The sequence below is a fragment of the Ahaetulla prasina genome, chromosome 7 (assembly GCF_028640845.1).
Source record: "Ahaetulla prasina isolate Xishuangbanna chromosome 7, ASM2864084v1, whole genome shotgun sequence".
Lineage (NCBI taxonomy): Eukaryota > Metazoa > Chordata > Lepidosauria > Squamata > Colubridae > Ahaetulla > Ahaetulla prasina.
In genome coordinates this window covers 16653525-16677711 of record NC_080545.1, presented here as the reverse complement: position 1 = coordinate 16677711, position 24187 = coordinate 16653525, and the positions used below count along the sequence as shown (strand labels likewise).

Sequence of the window (24187 nt, the reverse complement as noted above, 5' to 3'; positions counted from 1 at the left end):
TGCCCTAAAACCAAAAATTGACAAGGAGCTAGATAAGCTCATAAATCAGGGGATTTTGGTGCCAGTCGATCACGCAAAGTGGGAGACGCCAATCGTCACCCCAATAAAACCAGACGGGTCAATTAGAATTTGCGCTGACTACAAGGCGACGCTTAACAAAGCCTTACAGAAAAGCGCTTACCCGGTTCCCGTGGTGCAACACTTGCTGCACTCTTTGGGGCGAGGGCAAGTCTTTGCAAAGTTAGACTTGGCCCAAGCCTACCAACAACTGCCCGTAGACGCCCGCACAGCCGAAGCCCAAACGATTGTAACTCACAGGGGGGCCTTCAAGTGTACCCGATTGCAATTTGGGGTGAGTGTGGCACCAGGGCTGTTCCAAAACCTAATGGAACGACTTCTGCAAGGGCTCCCAGGGGTAGTTCCCTACTTCGATGATGTCTTGATTTCAGGGGAAAACGTAGAGGAATTGGGGGAGCGTTTGAGAAAGGTTCTGGGCATTTTCCGGACAGCCGGATTAAAAGTCAAGGTAAACAAATGCCAGATAGGGGTCGAATCCGTCGAATTCTTGGGCTACCGGATAGACAAGAAAGGAATTCATCCCACTGAGAGCAAGGTCAAGGCAATTAGAAAGGCTCCAGCGCCCAAAAACAAAGCAGAGCTACAGGCATTCCTGGGGCTAGTGAATTTTTACGCGGTTTTTTTAAAAAACAAAGCGACCGTTGCTGAACCGCTGCATAGGCTTTTAGGAAAAAATACTGTTTGGTCTTGGGGAAAGTCGGAAAATAGGGCTTTCGAAGCAGTAAAAAACCTGCTCTCAAGTGACAGCCTGCTCATCCAATATCATAACTCATTGCCCCTAGTGCTGGTTTGCGATGCCTCCCCTTACGGGGTGGGGGCTGTACTCAGCCATAGACTTCCAAACGGCACAGAAGCCCCTATAGCTTTTTACTCTAGAACGATGTCCTCCCCAGAGAGGAACTACAGCCAATTAGATAAAGAAGCACTAGCCATTGTGTCAGGGGTGAAAAAATTCCACGAATATGTTTTTGGGCGGGATTTTGAAATCGTGACTGACCACAGACCGCTACTAGGGATACTGGCTGGCGACCGCCCAACGCCTGTGGCACTTTCGCCACGCTTGACCCGATGGACTATTTTCTTAGCCGCTTATTCGTACAAGCTGCAGCATCGACCAGGAAAAGAAGTGGGGCATGCAGACGCGTTAAGCAGATGCCCACTACCAGGGGCCATCGAAGACCCTACGCCGGGGACGCCCATCCTGCTTATTGACTCTTTGGACTCTGGCCCAGTCACATCTAAGGAAGTGGCTCGGGCATCATACATTATGTTAAGGACTGTACTCGGTTGGGTACAAAGAGGGTGGCCCGCTGCGCCGGGCGAACGCTTTAAGGAATTTGTTAAAAAACGGGATGAGCTCTCGGCTCAAGGGGGGTGCCTGTTATGGGGTGATCGTGTGGTAATCCCCGATAAATTAAGGGGAAAGGTACTGGACCTCCTCCACGAGGGCCACCCAGGGATCGTCAGGATGAAGGGGCTAGCGAGAAGCTATGTGTGGTGGCCACTCATGGACTCAGAGATTGCTGAGAGGGTGGGAAATGCCAGGCTTGCCAAGAGTCCAGACCCCTACCCCCAACGGCCCCAGTCAGGGAATGGGAAAAACCCCAAGGGCCCTGGTCAAGAATCCACATTGATTTTGCTGGCCCTTTCCATGGCCAAACTTTCCTAGTGGTTGTCGGCGCATTCTCTAAATGGTTGGAGATCATACTCATGAAATCCACTACGGCCGAGGCAGTAATCGCAGCCCTGCGCCACTTATTCGCAACCCACGGGTTGCCTGACACTCTGGTGTCCGACAACGGGCCGCAATTCACGGCAGCCCAGTTCGAAGAATACTTGGCAGAGGAGGGCATCCGACATGCCCTCTCTGCGCCTTTCCACCCTGCGTCGAATGGCCTTGCAGAGCGTTCCGTCCGGAGCGCTAAGGAGGCATTGTCCAGGCTCAAGCCAGGTGACTGGCAAACAAAGATAGACTTCTTTCTGGCCGTTCAGCACAGAACCCCAAGCACTGCTACAGGCAGAAGCCCAGCCGAATTATTGATGGGACGGAAACTCCGGTGCCCACTTGACTGCTTGAGTCCCCATTACACACCAGAGGGTTACAAGGGGGAAATAGACAAAACAAGGGAATTGGGCATAGGCGACCGAGTGTGGGCCCGCAACTACGGGGACGGCCCAAGTTGGCTCGCAGGGCAAATAATAAAAGCAACCGGCCCAAAGTCATACTTGGTCGAATTACAAGACAACCGAGTATGGAGGCGCCACATAGATCAGATAAGGAGACGAATAACTGAACAAACTAAGCCACAGGAAACAAATTATGACCCCTCCTTATTTGAACCCACAGCTGACCATGACCCGGGGGAGGCGCAAGACTTAGCTGAGGTCCCGGAGGTCCAGCGACGCCATCAGGTTCCCGAGGGAAACGACAGGGAAAATTACAAAAGTAATCCAGGGCCGGATGGCCAAGAAAAAGAGTCTGCAAATAATCCAGGGCCCGATGGCCTAGAGAAAGAGCTGGGAGGAGAAAACAGACCCTCCGAACAGCTCAAAACACCACCCAGGACTGAACCGCGCAGGTCTGAAAGAACGAGGAGACGCCCAGGTTATTTGCGTGACTACATCGAAAAATAACATGTAAATAAAATGTAAATAGAGGCAAAGTGTTTTCTGGGAGGGGAGGAGTGTTATGTATTCTTGTATGTACCTTTAAATATTTGGGCGGGAAATCAGCACGTTGCTGATTGGACGAAGCCGCCAGTAGAACTGTATAAAAGGAGAGGTTTTTCCCCAGCCTGTTGCTGGGTTCACCATATATTAAAGAGCTGTTGTCACTACCCTGGTCTCCAGCCTCGTTACTTCCAGAACTTAACAATTATTTATTAGATTGTGTTGGTTTTTTGGTTTTTTGTAAAACTTTTAATAAAAATGTATAAAAAAAAGAATCGAGTCATTTTGCACACAAGGGGTTAAACTGGCTATCCCTTTTAAGTAAGAGAACATTTTGTTTGTGAATGTGAAAGAATATACAGCTATGTTGTAACATTTCCACTCATCACTTCTGTATTGAGTTGCAATAAAAGCGATTCTCCCAGGCACTGAAAGAGGGGAAGAAAGATTGGTGACCTAATGCATTATTTATACGTTGTTTTATACAGGTAAAACAAAGCAAATAACTTGGCATGGCCATATCAATATTTCCAATAGGTGAGTATTTTTTCTGTCTGGGAGAAACGATTCCTAAGGAAATAAATTTTCACTTTGCTCACCTGTTCATCAGTTAGAAGCAAGAATCGTCGGTTACAGATATCCCTGAAGACCTCTTTAGACACCAGGTTTGTTTTTGTGCTATCTGCGTTTTTAAACTCCTGTTCAATGGCTTGAAAGCGGGCACTCACTACCTCCTGTATGCGGGCCAAAACCTCTTGATTGGATAGATCCCGACAAGCAAATCGAGTCTGCTCTCTTTCTGCCTGGTTAAGAATGTATAAAAGAAAGTAATTTCAAAGGGATCCAGTGCCTCTTAAGGATCATGCAGGAATCCTGCCCCCAATAATAGTGTCACCAAGACCAGCTTAGACTCTATGCACCATGCAGTTTTGTTGAAGGTCTATCAGGAAATGGCAAGGGAAAGGACAAGAGGTCAAGAATAAGGGGTTCACACCTTTATTTAAACTATGAAGCAAGGTTACTATTTGCCTTAAAACACTTCCACCTTTTGAGCGTAAGGCAAATTCTGGGTAATTGAATTCTGCAAATATAATTTTACTCAGACTTTCTCCAAGCTGGGTCAGGAAAAGAGGGAAAAGATTCATGATTTATGCTGGTCTAAGACCATAATAAACGTAGTCACTTACCTACTTGGATCCATGGTAATACCTATCCATGTTGTAGATTTAAAGGAGGGAATAACACAAAGGAAGGAATTTGACCAAATGTTTAGAAAATCCTCAGAGACAGTCAAAAAAACCAAGCTTATTACACGGTTCTCTCCCACTTACCTAATCATACACGTGGGGAAAGCCTGCTGAATTTGGAAATAAAAAAAGAAGCCTTGTTTGGAACACAACTGTTGTGGCCCATTTAAAGCACTAAATAAAATCTTCATACACATATAGTATATGAACTCCCATGAATCTAATCATATATGGGACCAAAGGTTTAGTCTTCTGAGCTTTTGGCCTCTTGCTAGAGCCCATCCTCTGGGAACTTCTCTCTAGCAGTGTGTGTGCTTTCGGCTACTCTGGGTGTGGCATTTATGTGGTACCTGTTGTGTTTAGCTTTTTAGAGACCTGCAATCTAATCCTATGTTGCTAGTTGGGAAGTCATGTCTGACCCATCGTGACCCCATGGACAACGTTCCTCCAGGCCTTCCTGTCCTCTACCATCCTCTGGAGTCCATTTAAGCTCACGCCTACTGCTTCGGTGACACCATCCAGCCATCTTCTTCTTTTACCCTCAATCTTTCTCAGCATTAGGCTCTTCTCTAATGAGTCCTTCCTTCTCATTAGGTGGCCAAAGTATTTGAGTTTCATCTTCAGGATCTGGCCTTCTAAAGAGCAGTCAGGGTTGATCTCCTCTAGGACTGACCGGTTGGATTGCCTTGCAGTCCAAGGGACTCACAGGAGTCTTCTCCAGCACCAGAGTTCAAAGGCCTCAATTCTTTGCCGTTCAGCCTTCCTTGTGGTCCAACTTTCACAGCCATACATTGCAACTGGGAAAACCATAGCTTTGACTATAAGCACTTTTGTTGGCAGGGTGATGTCTCTGCTTTTTAGTATGCTGTCTAGATTTGCCATAGCTTTCCTCCCCAGGAGCAAGCGTCTTTTAATTTCTAATCCTATACTTGGTATTATTTGTACTAAATCCTGGGAAAGAGAAAGGCTTTACACTGATGGAACTTGGATACTTTCAATGTATAGATCTGGGTACAAAATTTTCAGAAACCACATATACCATGTCACTCATTGGATGGAAACAACAATGTTGCTGTATTATAATATACCTTTACTGACCATGCTGAGGTTGATAAACACTGCTTTAAGGAGTCCTTTGATACGAGGCAGGAGAGGATAGTTTTTGTTGTGATACACAACTCTTTGGAATACCTTTCCTCCCAGAAATCAAGACAGCACAGACTTTGCTACAATTTAGGCACCCATTGAAAAGGTTTTTATTTGCCTCAGCATTTGAGGGCTGAACTGAGTTACTTAAATGCACCATCTATGCATCTTATGTTTGTATTCTATGCGTTTTAGAAGTTTATATTTTATTGGAGTTTTAATTCCATATACTGCCCAAAGCTCTATTGGTATATAGGTAGCATACATCTTCCATTCTATGACATGCATATAAAACCAATTCCATGGTTCAGTGGACTCATCTCAAGATGGCTGACCATAAAATATGCAGTATTGCACTTCTTTTGGGTCTTAGACAAGCCAAGGAGCAAACCTCAGCCTTGGTCAAACTCCCTATGCGGCCTCTGTATGTGTACACATCAGGAGGATTACAGTTATCTTTCAAATTTCATCCCCATTCATAGTAAGGATGCCTCTTAGGCAAAGGTTCTCCAAAAGCCTGTTTTTTTCAGTAATTGGAGTTTATCCAGTCTCTTGAAATCTTTATTTCAAATAAGTCTTACCTTTCGACTAACAGATCTGATTTATCCCCACACCATTCCCTCTTTCAACTGCTCTGGAACTCTGGAAAGTGAATATTCTGTCAACTAGTTTAAAAGAGCTGGCTGGTAAATATCAGTTTAGGCTCCGTGAAGCCATGATATATGGCTAAAACGTGGAACTGAGTATTTGGAAAAAAGGCTGGGAGAACCACCCAACCAATAAATCGCTACTTTTTATTTCTTCTTTCAATCGCATTTGATTCTCGGAGACCATGTGGAGTTTTCTTGGCAAGGTTTTTCTGAAGTAGTTTGCTGTGGCCTCCTTCCTAGGGGCTGAGAGAAAGTCACTGGCTCAAGATTACCCAGATGGCTTTATGCCTAAAGGCAGGACTAGAACTCAGGATCTCCCAGTTTCTAGTCTGATGCCTTCATTATTATACTGTGCCTTCTGTCTAAATCATAATTACTATCCAACAATTAGCAGTCTTTTGGGAAATGACAGACTCTCCTTCAGGGGGCATGTTTAGCTGGACCCTGGATGGCTGTAGATAGGAGAGGCTAAAATGGTGAGCTTCTGCATTGGCTTGGACTAGAGCAAGGGTCTGCAAACTTGGCTCTTTTAAGACTTGTGGACTTCAACTCCTAGAACTCTGGGAGTTGAAGTCCACAAGTCTTAAAAGAGCCAAGTTTGCAGACTCCTGGACTAGAGCAATGTTTCTTAAAGAGTGGCCTAGCACAGCGGTCACCAAGCACTTTCCGGCTTTGCAGACCAGCACAACTATCGTTTGGCGCAAGTGGCCAGCAAGCGTGCGAACACAGCTCCATTTGCACAAGTGGCATCACACGTGCCCATTGTTTACACAAATGGAGTGTGTGTGTACGTGCTTGCCCACTGTTTGTGCATGTGGGAATGTGCACATGTGCGCTCGCCTGCTGTTTCTGGGAGTCCTCTAAGATCCTCTCAGGAGTCTGCAACAAAATTATTTGCCAGCCTAAAATAATACATTATTAAAACCCTATCAAATAATGATGAGATGCAGAACCAGCAGCAAATACATCAGTTTTAACCTTTAATACTTTAAATACGGGTAGTCCTTGACTTACGACAACTGAGCCCAGAATTTATGTTGCTAAGTAAGAAATTTGTTAAGTAAGTTTCGCCCCATTTTACAACTTTTCTTGCCACGGTTGTTAAGTGACTCACTGCAGTTGTTTAATTTGTAGCGCGGTTGTTAAGTGAATCTGGGTTCCCCATTAACTTTGCTCATCAGAAAGTTGCAAAAGGTGATCACATTACCCTGGGACACTGCAACCACCATAAATACGAACCAGTTGTCAAGCTGGTAAATGACATGACCGTGGGGATGCCACAAAAGTCGTAAGTATGAAAAATGCTCATAAGCTATTTTTTTTCAATGCCGTTGTAACTTCGAATGGTCAATAAATGAACTTGAGCCCTAGTGTTATTTCCACTTTTGGGGCACTTGGCATCCAAATCCCAGTTGCAAGAGGACAAATCCCTGGAGACAGGGAATGTGTCCATCTCTTGCATGCAAGCCTACCAAGTCACCTGATTTGGTATTGCAACAATAAAATATGCTGGATTAAGAGGTTTCTGCCTGGATCCAGCAGGGTCACACTCATGTTCTTAGACAGTCACCCAGGTTATTGAGTTAGATATAGTTCTTGAAGTATTGTATTTTCTCTATATTTATTTAAAAGGAAGTTTGGGATTTTCCCCTTTAAATGGGACTGTTATATTGAATGCACCAAAAATATACCCCCTAAAAAGGCAGACTAGATTCTACTAATCGTTTTTCAGGGGATATTCCTTTTCAATTCAAGGTCGAATTCTTCGGAAGTGAATACAGTATTTGCAAAATCAGTCCCTGCACATAAATGTTTAGTCAAATTAAGTTGACTTTGTAAAAATATACAAATAGAATGAGACTATTGCCTTATACACTGTAAGCCGCCCTGAGTCTTCGGGGTATAAATGTAAACAAACAAAAAACAAAAAAAAATGGATTTCCCCCATGGATTATTCTTTTAAATTTAGAAGTGTATGCTTCCAAATGCTAAAAAAATTGACAGCAGTATCACCATTCTTATCCTCTTCCAGTGTCTGCCCCACTGCTGAGGAAGGAAGTTGTTGGTTGGGTCTGCCTTCTTGAAGGGCACAACCAATTGCTTGCAAGTTATTATCTTGCGTGGAAAGGTCCAGGCTCAGCAGGGGAAAACTTTTACGAATTGGGAGAATTGAATGAAGATTCAAGAACTTGCTTACCCTCACAATTTAGAGATAGCACAGCAAAGTCCCCCAACGTCGCAGGGATCTCTACAATGTCAGGTCTATAGTAGCAGAAAATAAAAAGTCCCATTGTTTGTTTGTTGGATTACAACACCCATAATTCCAAGCCAGTGGGATCCATGCCCGTGGTTTGCTAGGCATGACTCATAGAACACCAGATTGAAGAATATTGCTTTAGGAATTATGAAAAATGTACAGGTTAAATTTATATCCCATTTTACTCAAGAGAGAGTATATTTCATTTCATCTTTACAACCACCATCCTGTAAGTATCTGGGCCAAAACAGCCATAGCAACCCAACAGCTGATAGCAGACTTGGACTGTCTTTTCCTGGCTGGAAATCCAAGATCTCCCCAATCGATCTTTTAATCAAGTCAAGCTAGATTGAACGCTCATTTTATAGTTCCCTTATTTTCAAGACTCAAGAGATATTTGGGTCTTGGCCATGCTAGTATCCAATCATTATGTGGATTCCTATAGTGTTAAAAAGACGCCTCTGTCTAGCTTCCTTTGGTGACTTCATGCCTTGATTGAAAATTAAATACATGTTAAAAGTACAAATATACTAGAAACACTTTGGAAGCAATTTGTTGTGTCTTGTCCGCTCTCACCGCAGCCGGGGTCTGCTTATCTGCTCCCGAACATGGAGGAATGTATGCCTCCCGGCCCCAGTCCTGGCTCCATGCCCAGACAAGCTGCAGAGGAGGGGGCATCCCCCGGCCCCAGCCCTGGCTCCATGCCCAGGCAAACGGAGCAGCTAGACCCCTCCCCCTCCTCCACAGCATGTGAGCCTGAGGAAAGTTTACTTCCAACAACAGCTGATTGGAGTGACCCTCGCATCAGAAGATTGGATAGGCGGAGGCAACAGAAGGAAGGGAGGGGCAGGCCTTAATGAGTGCTGAGTCATGGAGCCACACCCCATGGCCTATATAAAGGATCTGCTTTCTGGCAGTCTCTGAGTCAGGCAAAGTCGAACTTATCTTGCTGAAGTCACTTACTGGTCTCCTGCCTGCTCTGAGGACTTTGCTAGGACTTTGGGCAGAGCTGCAGAGGCAGAGCTGATTCGGATTTCCCTGACCCGGCCGTCAGCGGAGGAGTGGGACACGACACAATTAAAACCAAAATGAATTCAAAAACACTATGACATTACAACTCTAATAAATATGCAATCTAATTTGACCAATTTGATTAATTTAACCAGAACCCTGACACTTTGCACAGATATAGTAGGTAGACAGAAAATACTCTGTGCTTTTGCAAGTCAGCCTCTGACTGAGCCTCATACAAAAATGGAAGCTAACGAAAAATAATATTGAGGAAAAAAGGAAAAAAAGGGGTGAGGGTAATAGGGATGGCAACTGGTTCATATTTATGACCATTGCTGTGTCCCAAGGTAATCCTTGATTTATAATCACAACTGAGCCCCAAATTTATGTTGCTAAGTGAGAAATTTGTTAAGTGGGTTTTGCCCCATTTTACAATCTTTCTTGCCACAATTGTTAAGTGAATTACTGCACTTATTAAATTAGGAACACGGTTGTTAGGTGAATCTGTTGTTGTTGTTAGTTGTGAAGTCATGTCCGACCCACTGCGACCCCATGGACAACGTTCCTCCAGGCCTTCCTGTCCTCTACGATCCTCTGGAGTCCATTTAAGTTCACGCCTACTGCTTCAATGACTCCATCCAGCCACCTCATTATCTGTTGTCCCCTTCTTCTTTTGCCCTCCATCATTCCCAGCATTAGGCTCTTCTCCAGTGAGTCCTTCCTTCTCATTGGGTGGCCAAAGCATTTGAGTTTCATCTTCAGGATCTGGCCTTCTAAAGAGCAGTCAGGGTTGATCTCCTCTAGGACTGACCAGATTGATTGCCTTGCACCTTAACTTTGGTTGTTAGAAGGTTGCAAAAGGGGATCATGTGACCCCGGGACACTGCAACCGTCATAACTATGAGTCAGTTGCCAAGCATTTAAATGTTGATCACATGATCATGGCAATTTTCAGTGCTGTTGTTAAGTTTGAACAATCACTAAATGAACTGTTGCAAATCAAGGACTACCTGTATTTTCATGGTAGGAACAGAGTGTAAGAAAATTGTCCTCTACCAGGACTGTGGCAAGAGTAGGTCATCAAGCAGATTCATTCCAATGAGGTAGCAAGGTGATATCAGGATATTTTCCATGTAGCATTGAGTCACTAAACTTTTAAATTTTATTTAAAATAAAATTTTAAAATCCTATTCAATAACAGCTTTTGTTATCTATGCTAATTCGTGTCAATGGCTATGGAACCAGAATATTTATTTCATCCTCCCCATAACTCAATTCTACCAAGTTCTCCAAAATCAGATCAACAGGAAAAATATCTGAATAATCACATTAAAGGCAGAAAAGGGCTATTCTTTCCTTCTTCTATTAGGCAGCAGACTTTTCATTAAAATATTACTTAAGAATCGCTCTGGAGATGATGAACTGGCTTTTACTGCACTGAATGTAATTCCTTGTTTCATTTGTGCCACTGCGGTGTATGATTTTTTTTAATAAAAAAATTGATTATATACTACTTCGGTTTTAGTCCTAAATTATGTATTTGGGAAATTCTTTGCTGCTCAAAACCAGCAGACTGAAGCAGCCAATAAGCCTTATTAATAAATAAAATAAAAAAATGCAAATAAGTATATTCAATTTGGATTTGGCTGAATTCTGGATCATGAAGCTGAAAAAAGTCATATACAGTATATGTATGACCCCAGTATAGGGGTCTCCAACCTTGGCAACTTTAAGAGGATAATTAGAACTGCAGAAAAAATAATTGCTATCAACCTGCCTTCCATTGAGGACCTGTATACTGCACGAATCAAGAAGAGGGCCGTGAAAATATTTACAGATCCCTCACATCCAGGACATAAACTGTTTCAACTCCTACCCTCAAAACGACGCTATAGAGCACCGCACACCAGAACAACTAGACACAAGAACAGTTTTTTCCCGAAGGCCATCACTCTGCTAAACAAATAATTCCCTCAACACTGTCAAACTATTTACTAAATCTGCACTACTATTAATCTTCTCATCGTTCCCATCACCCATCTCCTTCCACTTATGACTGTATGACTGTAACTTTGTTGCTGGCAATCCTTATGATTTATATTGATATATTGACCATCATTTGTGTTGTAAATGTTGTACCTTGATGAAGGTATCTTTTCTTTTATGTATACTGAGAGCATATGCACCAAGACAAATTCCTTGTGTGTCCAATCACATTTGGCCAATAAAAAATTCTATTCTATTTTTATTCTATTCTGAAAATAAGACATCCCCTGATAATAAGCCCAATCGGGCTTTTGAGAGCAAATAAGCCTCCCCCCCAAAAAAATAAGCCCTCCCTGAAAATATTTAAACACAGAGCTAGAAATCAGGTACGATGGCAAGAGGAGCCCTATCTTGCACCATGTGCCCCCAAAATAATAAGACCTCCCTGAAAATAAGGCCAAGCGCTTATTTCGGGGTTCAAAAAAATATAAGACAGGGTCTTATTTTCAGATAAATACAGTAGCTTTATCAAAAATTCACTCAAGGACAATACACTGTTCACCAAGTACCTATGGAAGTTAAAGAAAAAAGTATAATTTTTTTTTAAAAAAAATGTTAAAAAATTTACTCAAGGTGAGTTGGGCTCCTTGTAACCATCTGAATATCCCCATGTAGCTTCTTCAGCAATAATAAAGAAGTTGCCATTGCTTTATTCTGGGATATTTCCTTGACTTCCCCCTCCAGTCCTTGATAGTTTTTTTTAAGATCAGCCAAAATAAGCTATACTGTATTAGCCTCAGGTAGCATATTTGTCAGGTTAAAAGAACAGCTGATTTCTACAAGTATAGGAAGCAAAGCGTTTTTATTGGTTTATTGGTTTGCTTTAATAAGTAGAGAGCATTTCTTGAGGTTCGTGGTGTAATTCAGAAGTGGTGGGAAACTTACTCTTCCCTTAGATGAAGAATTCTGAAGGGATGTCTGAATGCTATCCTGTGTAGGGTTAATTTCTCATGTAATTAGGAAAGAAATAGGGCTAAAACTTATAATAATTTTTTTTTAAAAAAAACCCACTCCATTAATGGAAACTCGACAACTGTTGGGTCATTGTTTCAAAGATTATTTGCCTACCTAAATAGAGAAACAGAATGACCATAGGTGGGCAAAAAAAATCATTGGGAGCAACATCCTGTTGGCTTTTCCATTGACTTTCCTGGGAGAGAGAGCATTGGAAATGTCAATCACATGAGTATGGCAGAGCAGAGGCATGGCATCACCGATCAAATAACATTGCCAAATTTCCATCCCATGGGAGTCGTGGTTCCCTGATTTGGGATGCAAGTTAGCCCATCTGAGGTACGTTGACTCAAAAACTGTTGCCCTCTGATACGATTTCGCCCGGCTGAAGGTTTCAAACAATCAAACAATCCCGAAAGTTTTAGCAGTATATACTACAACTAAATATACTAAACGCTACTGCATATATAGTATATATGATCAGGTTTTCTAGGCTTGGAAATAGAGTGGCCTTTGGTGGGGGTGAGAAGTTGTATAGCCTTTCAGTATGCTTTCAGCAGGAAATCACTCAAGTGAATGAAATAGGTTAAAAGTATCCCTGTTTTAAAGAGATTGGAATTAGGGAAGAAGTCCAGAGATCTGTTTCCCTTTGATGGGAATAAATTTCCACTTGTCCTCCAAACAGTCCAGGGGAAGAATAGGTCTTGCCTCCAAATGTATTAACAGGAGGCTTCCCCCTGAACATACCCAGACATAAAAATACATATAACCTGGATCAGTCCCCACCCATCCAGACAAATTGCATTCCATTTATTTCAACCCAGAGAATGCTTGATAAAGTTTAAAGACACCCACCCACCTCCGTGTGCTTTGGATTGGAAAGGCTGAGCAAAGTAGGTTCAACAGGGGGTAAGTAGGGAACAATGCTTTTGCAAGGGTTAGTTTTGCTTCTTGATCTGGCCTTGTGAGTTCAGGCCATTTGGAAACAGACCAACATTGTTAATTTCTCTAATGCGTGGCTGCTTAATACTGCAAAATAAAGCTGTTTCTGCCCCGCCGGCTGCTTCCACTGCTCTTCCCTCCCACGTACGGTAGAAGTGACCGACACATCCTTACCTCTGAGAGGAGGTTGAACTTTTGCAGGAAATATTTCCAATCAATGGAGTGTTCGCCACGGAGTCGCTGCAGTTTCAGAAGATGGTTAAACTGCTTCTCCGAAAGTGTGAAACAGAAATGGTGCAGCACCTGCCGGAAATCAAGGGTCGAAATTGTCCCAGTACGGTCCTTATCAAAAGCAGAGAAGGCCTGCGGGGAAGAAACAAGCAAAGTACCGGTAGCTAAAAAGAAGCTGGTTTGGGACAATCTTATTCCTCTGTAAAATAAAATAAAAAAAAAAAAGCTCATGCAGAATGTTAAGAATGAGAGCATACGACTTTCTTTCCTTCAACAAATATGCAACGTACCAAATCGTGCAAAGAACCCTGTGAATTCTCGTCCCAGCACCTTATGAGCTGAGCTGGCGTAACAGCCTTTTCTCCCCGCAGGATTATTTCGCCTGGTGGGGAGGGGGGGGGGGATGGCTGTTTACAACAGTTGCCTATAGCAACCGACTCAGGCGGAGAGCACTGGGCATTGGAAGATGGAGAGAGCTTCAACAGCTCCCTCTCCACAGCTGGGGAAGTTTCCTATATGCATTTCTAAACATGTGTGAATTAAACATCCATTCATTTAATTTGGACATCACATTGATTTAGATTAACTTTCTGTAAGCTCTAGCCTCCTGGCAGGGGTATAGGCCTGTACACAGAAACTTGGGTCCATGAATGAGGGCAAATTCAGGTGTCCCAGAAGTTTACATGATAAACTACTCCTCAAACTAAAATCCTACGGCATTTCGGGACCTCTTCACAATTGGATAAAAGCCTTCCTGTCAAACAGACAACAAGTAGTCAAAATTGGCAACGCTATATCAAATCCTGTTCCTGTCAAAAGTGGCGTTCCCCAAGGTAGCGTTCTTGGACCAACACTCTTCATACTATACATAAATGATCTCTGTGACCTCATCTCAAGTTATTGTGTTCTCTTTGCTGACGATGTCAAACTATTTAATACCACTAATAATACTTCTACCCTTCAAGAAGACCTCGATTTAATTTCCAATTGGTCTAAAACTTGGCAACTCCAAATCTCAACCAGCAAATGCTCAGTCTTACATATTGGAAAAAAGAACCCTAACATCAAGTACAAACTTGATGGACATTACCTAACTGACGACCCCCACCCTGTTAAAGATCTTGGAGTTCTCATTATCAAATGATCTTAATGCCAAAGCCCACTGCAACTACATAGCAAAAAAGGCCCTAAGAGTTGTAAACCTAATTTTACGCAGCTTCTTTTCTAAAAACTCTACACTACTAACTAGAGCATACAAAACATTTGCCAGACCTATTCTTGAATACAGCTCATCCGTCTGGAACTCATACCACATCTCTGACATAAATACAATAGAACGAGTCCAGAAATATTTTACTAGAAGAGTTCTTCGCTCCTCCGAAAACAACAAAATACCTTATACCAACAGACTTGAAATCCTAGGATTAGAAAACTTACAACTCTGTTGACTTCGACATGACCTGTGTTTAACACACAAAATCATCTATTGCAATATCCTTCCTATAAAAGACTACTTCAGCTTCAATCACAATATTACAAGAGCAAAAAATAGATTCAAGCTAAATGTCAACCGCTTCAAACTTGATTGCAGAAAATATGACTTCTGTAATAGAGTTGTTAATGCTTGGAACTCATTACCTGACTCCATAGTCTCTACTCAAAATCCCAAAATCTTCAACCAAACACTGTCTTCTATTGACCTCACCCCATTCCTAAGAGGACTATAAGGGGCGTGCATAAGAGCACAAAAGTGCCTACCGTTCCTGCCCTATTGTTCTCTTCATTATATCAAATTAATTTAGTTGTTGCATATTTTTTTACTTATATATATGTATATTTTTCTTCAAGATATGTTGTTTTATCTATGACAATTGTTTGTGTATACTGTTGTGACAAAAAGAAATTTAAAAAAAATGTTGCAGGATCCAATTTGGGTCGGTCACTAGGACCAGAGGTTTAGTCTTCCGAGTTTTCAGACTTGTGTTGGAGCCCATTCCTCAGAGAACCTCTCTCTCACCAGAATGGGTGGCTTGGGCCCACTATAACATTCAGCCCTGTGGGTGCCAATGGAATAGCAAGATGATTTGCTTGATGGTGCGTGTGTGGCACGTCAAAAGTTACAGGAGCTCCCCTCCGCCTTCTCTCCCAGCAATGGGTGCTTTCAGGCCATGCAGAGATGGCACATGCCGCAGGATTCCCATGTGCTGAGGTGCTCTAGTCCAGGGGTTTCCAACCTTGATCCCTTTAAGACTTGTGGACTTCAACTCCAAGAGTCCCTCAGCCAGCTTTGCTGGGAGTTGAAGTCCACAAGTCTTAAAGGGACCAAGGTTGGAGACCCCTGTTCTAGTCTGCAAGGTCTTTGGCATGCGACAAGGGGCGCCCACTCTGGACAGCCTGCCCCCCCACCACCACTTCAGCTTCCACTTTGCAACCTTCTTGTGAGGAACTCATTGAAGAAGACTTTTGCCTGAAGGAGAACGCCAAGCAAGCCTCTACGCTTTTTGAGGGCCTCTAAATGAATCTTGGTTGAAACAAGCTCCCCTTCGAAAACTTGCACAGCCTTAATAGCTGTGGTGAAATTCAATTTTTTTCACTACCGGTTCTGTGGGCGTGGCTTGGTGGGCGTGGCAGGGGGAGGATACTGCAAAATCTCCATTTCCACCCCACTCCAGGGGAAGGATACTGCAAAATCCCCATTCCCTCCCCACTCCAGGGGAAGGATACTGCAAAATCCCCATTCCCACCCCACTCTGGGACCAGCCGGAGGTGGTATTTGCTGGTTCTCCAAACTACTCAATATTTCCGCTACCGGTTCTCCAGAACCTGTCAGAACCTGCTGGATTTCACCCGTTTAATAGCCATATATACATACAAACATAAACACCCTGGGGACTTGGACAAATAATACAGTGTTAAAACAAATTATTGAATTGTTCTGTTGCTTAAAAATAAAAATCCTGCGTGTCAATAAACAGGAACAAAAGGGATATTGTTGTGGGAGTTTATTCTAAACTATCCAGGCAGACAAGGTCTTCCTATGCCAGTGACCTAAGTAGAGGATGTAGGGAAACTGTAAAACTGTTGGGGGAAATATGCTGGCTCTGTAAACCGCTTAGAGAGGTCTGTAAAGCACTGTGAAGTGGTATATAAGTCTAAGTTAAAGTGACCAGATTTCAGCGATGGCAGAGCGGGACGCTATTGACGGGGGGGGGGGGGGGCTGTGCATGGGCGCTGAGTCTTGCCACCTGCCTGAAGGAGGAGGAGCGGCTACTGCTTCTCCGCTCTTCCAGGCAGGCTCGGCTCTCCTCTCGGCTCTTCTCTTCCTCTCGGGTGAAGTCAAGCTCCTCCCTCTCGCGCCCCCTTCTCCGCCACTCCCCTTTCTCCACCTCCTCCTCTTGCGTTGCCGCCTCCCATTTTCAGAATGGGAGGGAAACAAAAAAAATCGGGACTTTTTGGAATTGCCGTGGGACGCGGGACAAATTATTAAAAAGCGGGACTGTCCCGCCAAAAGCGGGATATCTGGTCACTATAGTCTAAGTGCTTTTGCTAAGTGCTAATGCTAGTGCTAATAAAGTTGCTGATATACTATGCTTCAGCCTTCTAATGGGGCCTCAATAAATGCTTTGTCTTATGGTTTTCAGATTCTATGATATCTTGTAACAGAAGGAAGAAAATCTTCCAGATTTTCCAGACAGATTCCATCCATTTCTTGACTAATGACCAAATGCAAAACACACAGCATCCCTTCACCCAACTAAGAGAAATGGCTCTGAGTCGCCACATTTTAATTTTTGGTTCAACTTGACACAGTCTGAACAGGGATGGGCTTCAAAAATTTTAGCAAGGGGTTCTCTGCCCGGTTGCTGGGTGAGCGTGGCCATGGTAGGCATAGTCTAGTCGGCCTCCTGCACCACGGTGGGGTGGGTGCCCCAGGCTCCGAAGGCTTTCCTCGAGCCTCCGAGAGGGTGAAAATGGCCACCCCAGGCTCTGGAGGCCCTCTGGAGGTCTTCCCAAACTTCCGCTAGGCCCGTTTTTCGCCCTTCCCGAGCCTCCACGTGTGCCCTGCACTTACCTGCATCCAAAATGGGCTGTGTGGGGACTCCTGGGAGGGGAGGGGAGGGGAGGGGGTGGGCGGGGCCAGCCAGGAGTGGGATTTGGGGGTTCTCTGAATTGCACAGAATCTTAGCTAGAGGTTCTCCCGAACCCCTGCGAACCCCCCAGCAGCCCAGCCCTGCATCTGAATTAAAAACTTGTTCTCTTCCCCATCCACCTCCAATCGATTTTCATGAACTGGGAAGTTTGGCAATGAAATGACTCAACAGGATCAGAACATCACAAGCACCACAAATTTAGGGCCTTAAGCTGAGGTTATTACTCTAACAACTGTTTAGAAGTAATGTGTGTTTTCATAGTCTTAAAGGCATGGTCTTGTCTCCCTGGGTGGCCTTACCCAAGAAAAGCAGATATGAATATCCCTTTTGTCCTGGATTCAGTGGGCGGGTTCCATGTCTGAGAAGGTACCATCCTGTGACGGGGTGAGAAATAGACGTACTTCCTGAGACAGAACAGAAAACAGCAACCTTGTACCCGGGACCCCTTTCCTGGCACCATTTCTGGAATCTTTTTATGGATTGCCCTGGCCCAATTTTCTATGTGCTTGGCGTCTCCTTGAAACACAAGTTGGATCACAGAATTTTCTCTTTCTCCATGTGGGCATGGATGGTGGGCACTGAAGCCATTGCACAGTACTCACCTTGTAGAGGAGATCGGAAGAATCCGTAACTATCTGTTTTATTTTAGCCATAGCTTCATCTATGCTGAGTTGCACAAAGCTGATGGGTGGTATGGGGGGCACCGTATGTCTTTTCTTGTATCTGAATGCTGCGCGGTCATCAATAACTCTTAGAAAATCAAAATACGAGAGCTTGTTCCCCTGTATATTAATTCCTAAACTGAGGAGGGAAAAAATAAGGCTGAAGGTTTATTTCCTAAATATCATTTCTAAAATAATGGTTAATAATAATGCAGTAGCAGTTTTGATACCGTTTGAGGGCTGCAATATGGCTAGCTAGCACTGGCAGTCATGTTTATCTCTTGCCTGCCAGCTGAAGGCTGTGTTTTGTTTTTGTTTTTCTTAGTGCTCAGCTACAATACTAGGAAATATGCAATTATCTATTTGAATACATTTAATCTGATTGTTTAGCTTTTGAATTTCTGCCTTGCATATCTCCTGGAATATGATGCTAGATAAAAATCCTAGGGAAAATGAAAAGAACTGAATTTAAATTTAAGTATCTCCAACCTTGACAACTTTAAGACTTCTGGACTTTAACTCCCAGAATTCCTCAGCCAGTTTTGCTGGCTGAGGAATTCTGGGAGTTGAAGTCCACAAGTCTTAAAGTTGCCAAGGTTGGAGACCCCTGATCTATAGTATCTCAGTGACTAATGGCTGGATCCAAAGATAAGTTATTTATTAAACTGAGAGCCAGTTTGATGTAGGGCAATGTTTCTTAACCACAGCCACTTTTAAGATGTGCTGTTTTCAATTCCCAGAATTGCCCATGCTGGCAGAGGAGTTCCGGGAGTTGAAGTCTGCACATCTTAAAGTGGCTGCGGTTGAGGGAAACTGGTCTAGGGGCTAAACTGGGTTAGAAACCAAGAAGCTATGAGTTCTAGTTCCCCCCTTTGGCATGAATGCCCCATTCTTGAAGTGGGAAATCCAAGAAGTACAAGTCACCCATAATAGATAGGAAATCCATCTAAGATACATGACCCTGAAACTGGCTTTCTGTGAACTGGTGACAACAGGTAGATTGGACCTGGTTAATACAGAGATGGGACCGGTGGCTGGTTTCAAAACTTTTTACTACCAATTCTGTGGGTGTGGCTTGGCGGGCATGCCAGGGGAAGGATGCTATAAAATCTCCATTCCTTCCCCAATCCAGGGGGAAGGACACTGCAAAATCCCCATTCCCTTCCGATCAGCTGGGACTTGGGAGGCAGAGAATAGATGGGGGCGGGACCAGTCAGAATTTTTACTACCGGTTCTCCAAACTACTCAAAATTTCCAATACCGGTTCTCCAGAACTGGTCAGTACCTCTGAAACCCACCTCTGGATGAGACACTATCTGTGGGGAATCCCAGAACTTTAGGTTAATGGTGAAAAAATAACCTCCAAATGATGCCCCACACCTTTATGGGGATATCATGTACTCTCCTGGAAGCAGACTTGACTTAAGGACATCTTCACTCAAGACTGGGATCATTTCTTCCCTTAGGCCAGTGGTTCTCAACCTTTATAGTGCTGCGACCCCTTTAATACAATTCCCCACGATGTGGCGACCCCTTTAATACAATTCCCCACGATGTGGCGACCCCAACCGTAAAATTATTTTCATTTTGAATTTATCGCGCCTGAAGCCATATTGGCTAGCGATCTGAACTGCTTGCGATTGCCTTGAGGACGGAGGCATTAAAGCGGAGACTCCTCCCCTATTAAGTTTATCGCGCCTGAAGCCAGATTAGGCTAGCGATTGGGAGTGATTGCAGCTGGCTTGAGAGGGAGACATCAGAGCAAAGATTTCTCTCTTTTTTAATTCCTTGCGCCTGAAGCCAAATTCGGCTAGCGATTTGAAGAGCCTGCAGCTGGCTTGCGGAGTCAACCATTGGAGTGCGATTCTTCGACTCGCAAGTATACTTCCCATATTTCCGATGGTCTTAGGCGACCCCTGGCAAATCGTCATTCGACCCCCAATGGGGTCCCGACCCACAGGTTGAGAACCGCTGCCTTAGGCTATACTGACTGCACCGACAAGCAATCCAACAACATATTTTTGTTGGTTGGTTTTCACTGAAGGACAGTTGCAGAGCATTCTTTCAAAAGATGATCGTTGCCAGAATGGCATGCTAGACGGGTGGGAAACCATTTTAATGAAGAGGTGCCAGAATGCAAAAAAAGATAAAAGCAGCAGAACGTAGAGCCCTCAATATTAGCAGTTTTGCGCGCGCCCCCCACCATAGCCCTTTAGAGAGCATTGTGTTTGCCTTTTGCAGCTGCAATGCTTAGCATAGGCCTGTGTCAAGCTGGCTCAAATAGCAGAGAAACAGTGGGAAAGGAAATAATCAACACACTTCAGTGGGAGGAATAAATTGCCACGTCGGTATTAACATTTGAGTAATAAAACCAAATGCATATGCTAATCTGCTCTATTATTTAAGGCAGGGTGGTGGAGAGAAAAGGCTCTTTTCGGTCTAGAAAGAACTAGTTTGCAAAAAAAAAAATTACAATGAATGGAAGTATTTATCATCAAAAAGTCTTTGAGGAAAAGAGCAGGCAGCAAAATTTCTTATTACAAGCTTAATTCAAAGGAGCATAATCACTTGATTTAAGGTAAAGTGAAAAGATTTTGTTTAGGTTTGGCTTCTCCTTCCAGTCATCTTTCTAAAAGCAGAATAAAAGATACTTCTTTGGAATTTCACTCCTTTGGGAGTGAAATTTGCCTGAATCCCATATTCTTGAATAATTTATGCCCTTTTAAGCCTACTTTAGCATAGAAAGGTAAGTGTATTTTACTTTTAACAGTTCATTTGTGTTGTTTGCCTCAATTAGCTATCACAGAGTCCTTGGGCTCACACAAAAAGCTTCATGTTCTTTTGCTATACAAAATGCATGTATTTCCACAATACTTTAAGAACAGATTATTATTACTACACGGTCTCAGGAGACGAGAAATAAAAAGAGCATTTCTTATCAGACCAACCATAATAGGCAAAAGCATACTCTCTGGAACTTTTGCAAATACTTGGACTGTTTTGTTCGACAGTTTTTGTACAGTATGTGTGAAATCGATCATGAAATTAAATTAAAAGGTAATTTGATTACTATCTTAGATATCTAATTTGTTGCAGGGCCTTATACTTGAGCACCATAAAGCGAGATTTGCTGAAATTGTGCAGATATGTCGGAAGGACAAAGGTTATAAATAGTATGCACAGTTGCAAAATATTTGTGGCATATGTTAATCTATTAGTGAAATAATATATTCCAGTTGTTCTTATGAAATATCAATAAACTGGTGGATTAATAATTGAGTTCAAGGGCAAACAAACAGATGGCTGATGGTCTAATTCTCTAAGCCAGGGTTTTTCAACTCTGGCAATTTGAAGATGTGTGGATTTAAACTCCCAGAACAGGGAATTCTGGGAGTTGAAGTTTGTACATCTTCAGGTTAGCAAGGTAAAGAAACACTGCTCTATGCAGTGAAACACAGATATCATGAGTGTACGTAGACCAGGGGTCACCAACCTTTCGGACATCAGGGACCGCTAAATTCATGATTTTAAATGCCATTGACCACTAATGTGATCTGCCTAATGACTGGCTGGGTGGGAGTGGCTAGGTGGTCATGTGACTGGGTGGGTGTGGCCAACTCGATGTCACTCATGTCAAGGGGCACCTCGCCAGCCTCTACTCGCCCCTCCCCTCCCAGCCACTCCTTGCCTGCCCGCCCGGGGCTCCTTAGGGCCCCAACAGGAAGCAGTTGTTGGAGCTAAGCAGCCACCATGAGAAAGAGTTGGCAAAACAGCTGGCTCAGTTCAAATTGGATCTGGCCGAGAAGGAGGCTCAGCAGAAGCACCTCACTGAAGACTACAGGCATAGGCTTTCCAAGCAGAGGGAAGGCCTGCGGGAGTGCAAGGCCAGATACAGGCACCTGGAGGCTCAGTGGGCTGCGATGGTCAGCCAATTCCAGGCCATGATGCAGTCCCACTGGAACAAGGCCTCTTCCCTTTCCCTCCAGCCTCGCCAAAACCCTGCATCAGGAGGCTGAAGCAGACCCCAAGTCAGAATTTCTCCTCCTCCCACTCCGACCCGTAGAAAAAGACCCTGAAGGGGGAGACTCTCTGCAGCAAAACTAACGCTCATTGCGCATATCTGTCCCAGGGGCTGTAGTTTGATGACTTCTGATTTAGTGCAATATAAAAAAAATGCAAATATTTTTTCTGCAGACCACCACAATTTTCTCGTGGACCACCAGTGGTCCACGGACAACCAGTTGGGGACCACTGGCCTAGACCAAGTTCTTAAGTCTGCTGATTGTATAGAGGGTCTGTTGTTTTCTAAATAAGTCTAATTCCATTAAAGCTGTGTCAAATATAACAACCTGTACAGAAGTTCACTGTACTGTTCATAGCCAAGGGAACATTGAAAGTCTTCCAGTATCTTACGTAGGTTATCCACCGAAATGCAGCCTTCTTTGTGTTTATCCTGTTGCAAGAAGGCCCTGTGGAAGTCTTGGGAGAACTCATGATACTTCTCTCTGAAAGCAAGCCAAGTTTCAGTTACACTTTCTCATTAAAAACAATCTCTATTTCCTCAGCTATAAAGTCTAGATGCAGTACAGGGCATTCCTTGTGAATTGGGAGGCCTGGTCAAGCTTGTGTGAATGGGACATGGTCCGCCATCAGGAAACTAAGCTTGCTTGCGGTGGTGGTTCTCTGAATGCTTATCTAAACATTACCCATTTGGATTTTATGTCTGTCTGCAAGCCTTTCTTAAAGTAAAGGTTCCCCTCACACATACGTGCTAGTCGTTCCAGATTCTAGGGGGCGGTGCTCATCTCCGTTTCAAAGCCGAAGAGCCAGCGCTGTCTGAAGATGTCTCTGTGGTCATGTGGCCGGTATGACTAAACGCCAAAGGCGCATGGAATGCTGTTACCTTCCCACCAAAGGTGGTCCCTATTTTTCTACTTGCATTTTTTATGGGCTTTCGAACTGCTAGGTTGGCAGAAGCTGGGACAAGTAACGCGAGCTGTTACGCGGCACTAGGGATTCGAACCGCTGAACTGCCAGCCTTTCGATTGACAAACTCAGTGTCTTAGCCAGTGAGCCACTGAGTCCCTTGTAAGTCTTTCTTAGAATCTTTCAAAGCTGATGGAGAAAGCACACTCCACCAACATATGTACTCCTGAGTTTGTCTCCTGCTCTTCCCCTCAATTTCCCAGAACCGCATGGAAAAAAACAAACTGTATTGGTAGAAACAGGTATCTGGAAGGAGGAAGCAGGGTAGGTTTGTTATGTGAATGCAGAGAAGACTATTCAAAGCACCAGAGATGCAGAAAAACAGGTTTTCTTTTTCACAGTCTATGGCACAAAAGGATCATTAGAAAGGTTGCCAATCTGAAGACTGGGCCAGGTAACTCATCTAATGGGAATAAGTGAATATAAGCCTCAGCTTTTATAGCTTTCACACGGGCATCAGCATAACAATGCTTAAACAATGGTTTAAGAAGGTAGGACTATATCCCCGTCTGACAGAAGGACACTACCAATAGAAAAAGAGATGGTGTGCTCAAATATTGCTCTATTTGCTCATTGATAACCCAGTCATGATAACTAAGATTATAGCATCCAGCCCTCTCAATGCCTGGCAAATAGATGGGGAAGAAATGGAGGTAGGGACAGATTTTATTTTCCTGGGATCCAAGATCACTGCAGATGGAAACTTCAGCCAAGAAATTAAAAGGTGCTTGCTCCTGGGGAGGAAAGCTGTGGTAAAGTTAGACAACATACTAAAAAGCAGAGACATCACCCTGCCAACAAAAGTGCGTATAGTCAAGGCTACGGTTTTCCCAGTTGCAATGCATGGCTGTGAAAGCTGGACCATGAGAAAGGCTGAGTGCCAAAGAATTGAGGCCTTTGAACTATGGTGCTGGAGCAGACTCCTGCGAGTCCCTTGGACTGCAAGGCGATCAAACCGGTCAGTCCTAGAGGAGATCAACCCTGACTGCTCTTTAGAAGGCCAGATCCTGAAGATGAAACTCAAATACTTTGGCAACCTAATGAAAAGGAAGGACTCACTGGAGAAGAGCCTAATGCTGGGAACGATTGAGGGCAAAAGAAGGGGACGACAGAGAACGAGATGGCTGGATGGAGTCACTGAAGCAGTCGGCGTGAG

At 43.8% G+C, this 24187-nt stretch overlaps 1 protein-coding gene across 3 annotated transcripts in view; it reads right to left on the bottom strand.

Moving 5' to 3' along the window:
* Positions 1 to 24187, bottom strand: part of EFCAB6 (EF-hand calcium binding domain 6) — a 144264-nt gene that overhangs the window by 14799 nt on the left and 105278 nt on the right. For 2 of the 3 annotated variants that reach the window (XM_058189880.1, XM_058189881.1), the window contains exons 23-26: positions 22395 to 22550; positions 17986 to 18184; positions 13176 to 13364; positions 3348 to 3551 (exon numbers count right to left, since the gene is read on the bottom strand). In XM_058189880.1, the coding sequence (XP_058045863.1) occupies positions 3348 to 3551; positions 13176 to 13364; positions 17986 to 18184; positions 22395 to 22550 (748 nt within the window). The remainder of the gene's footprint in view (positions 1 to 3347; positions 3552 to 13175; positions 13365 to 17985; positions 18185 to 22394; positions 22551 to 24187) is intronic. The other variant, XM_058189882.1, reaches the window with a different exon arrangement.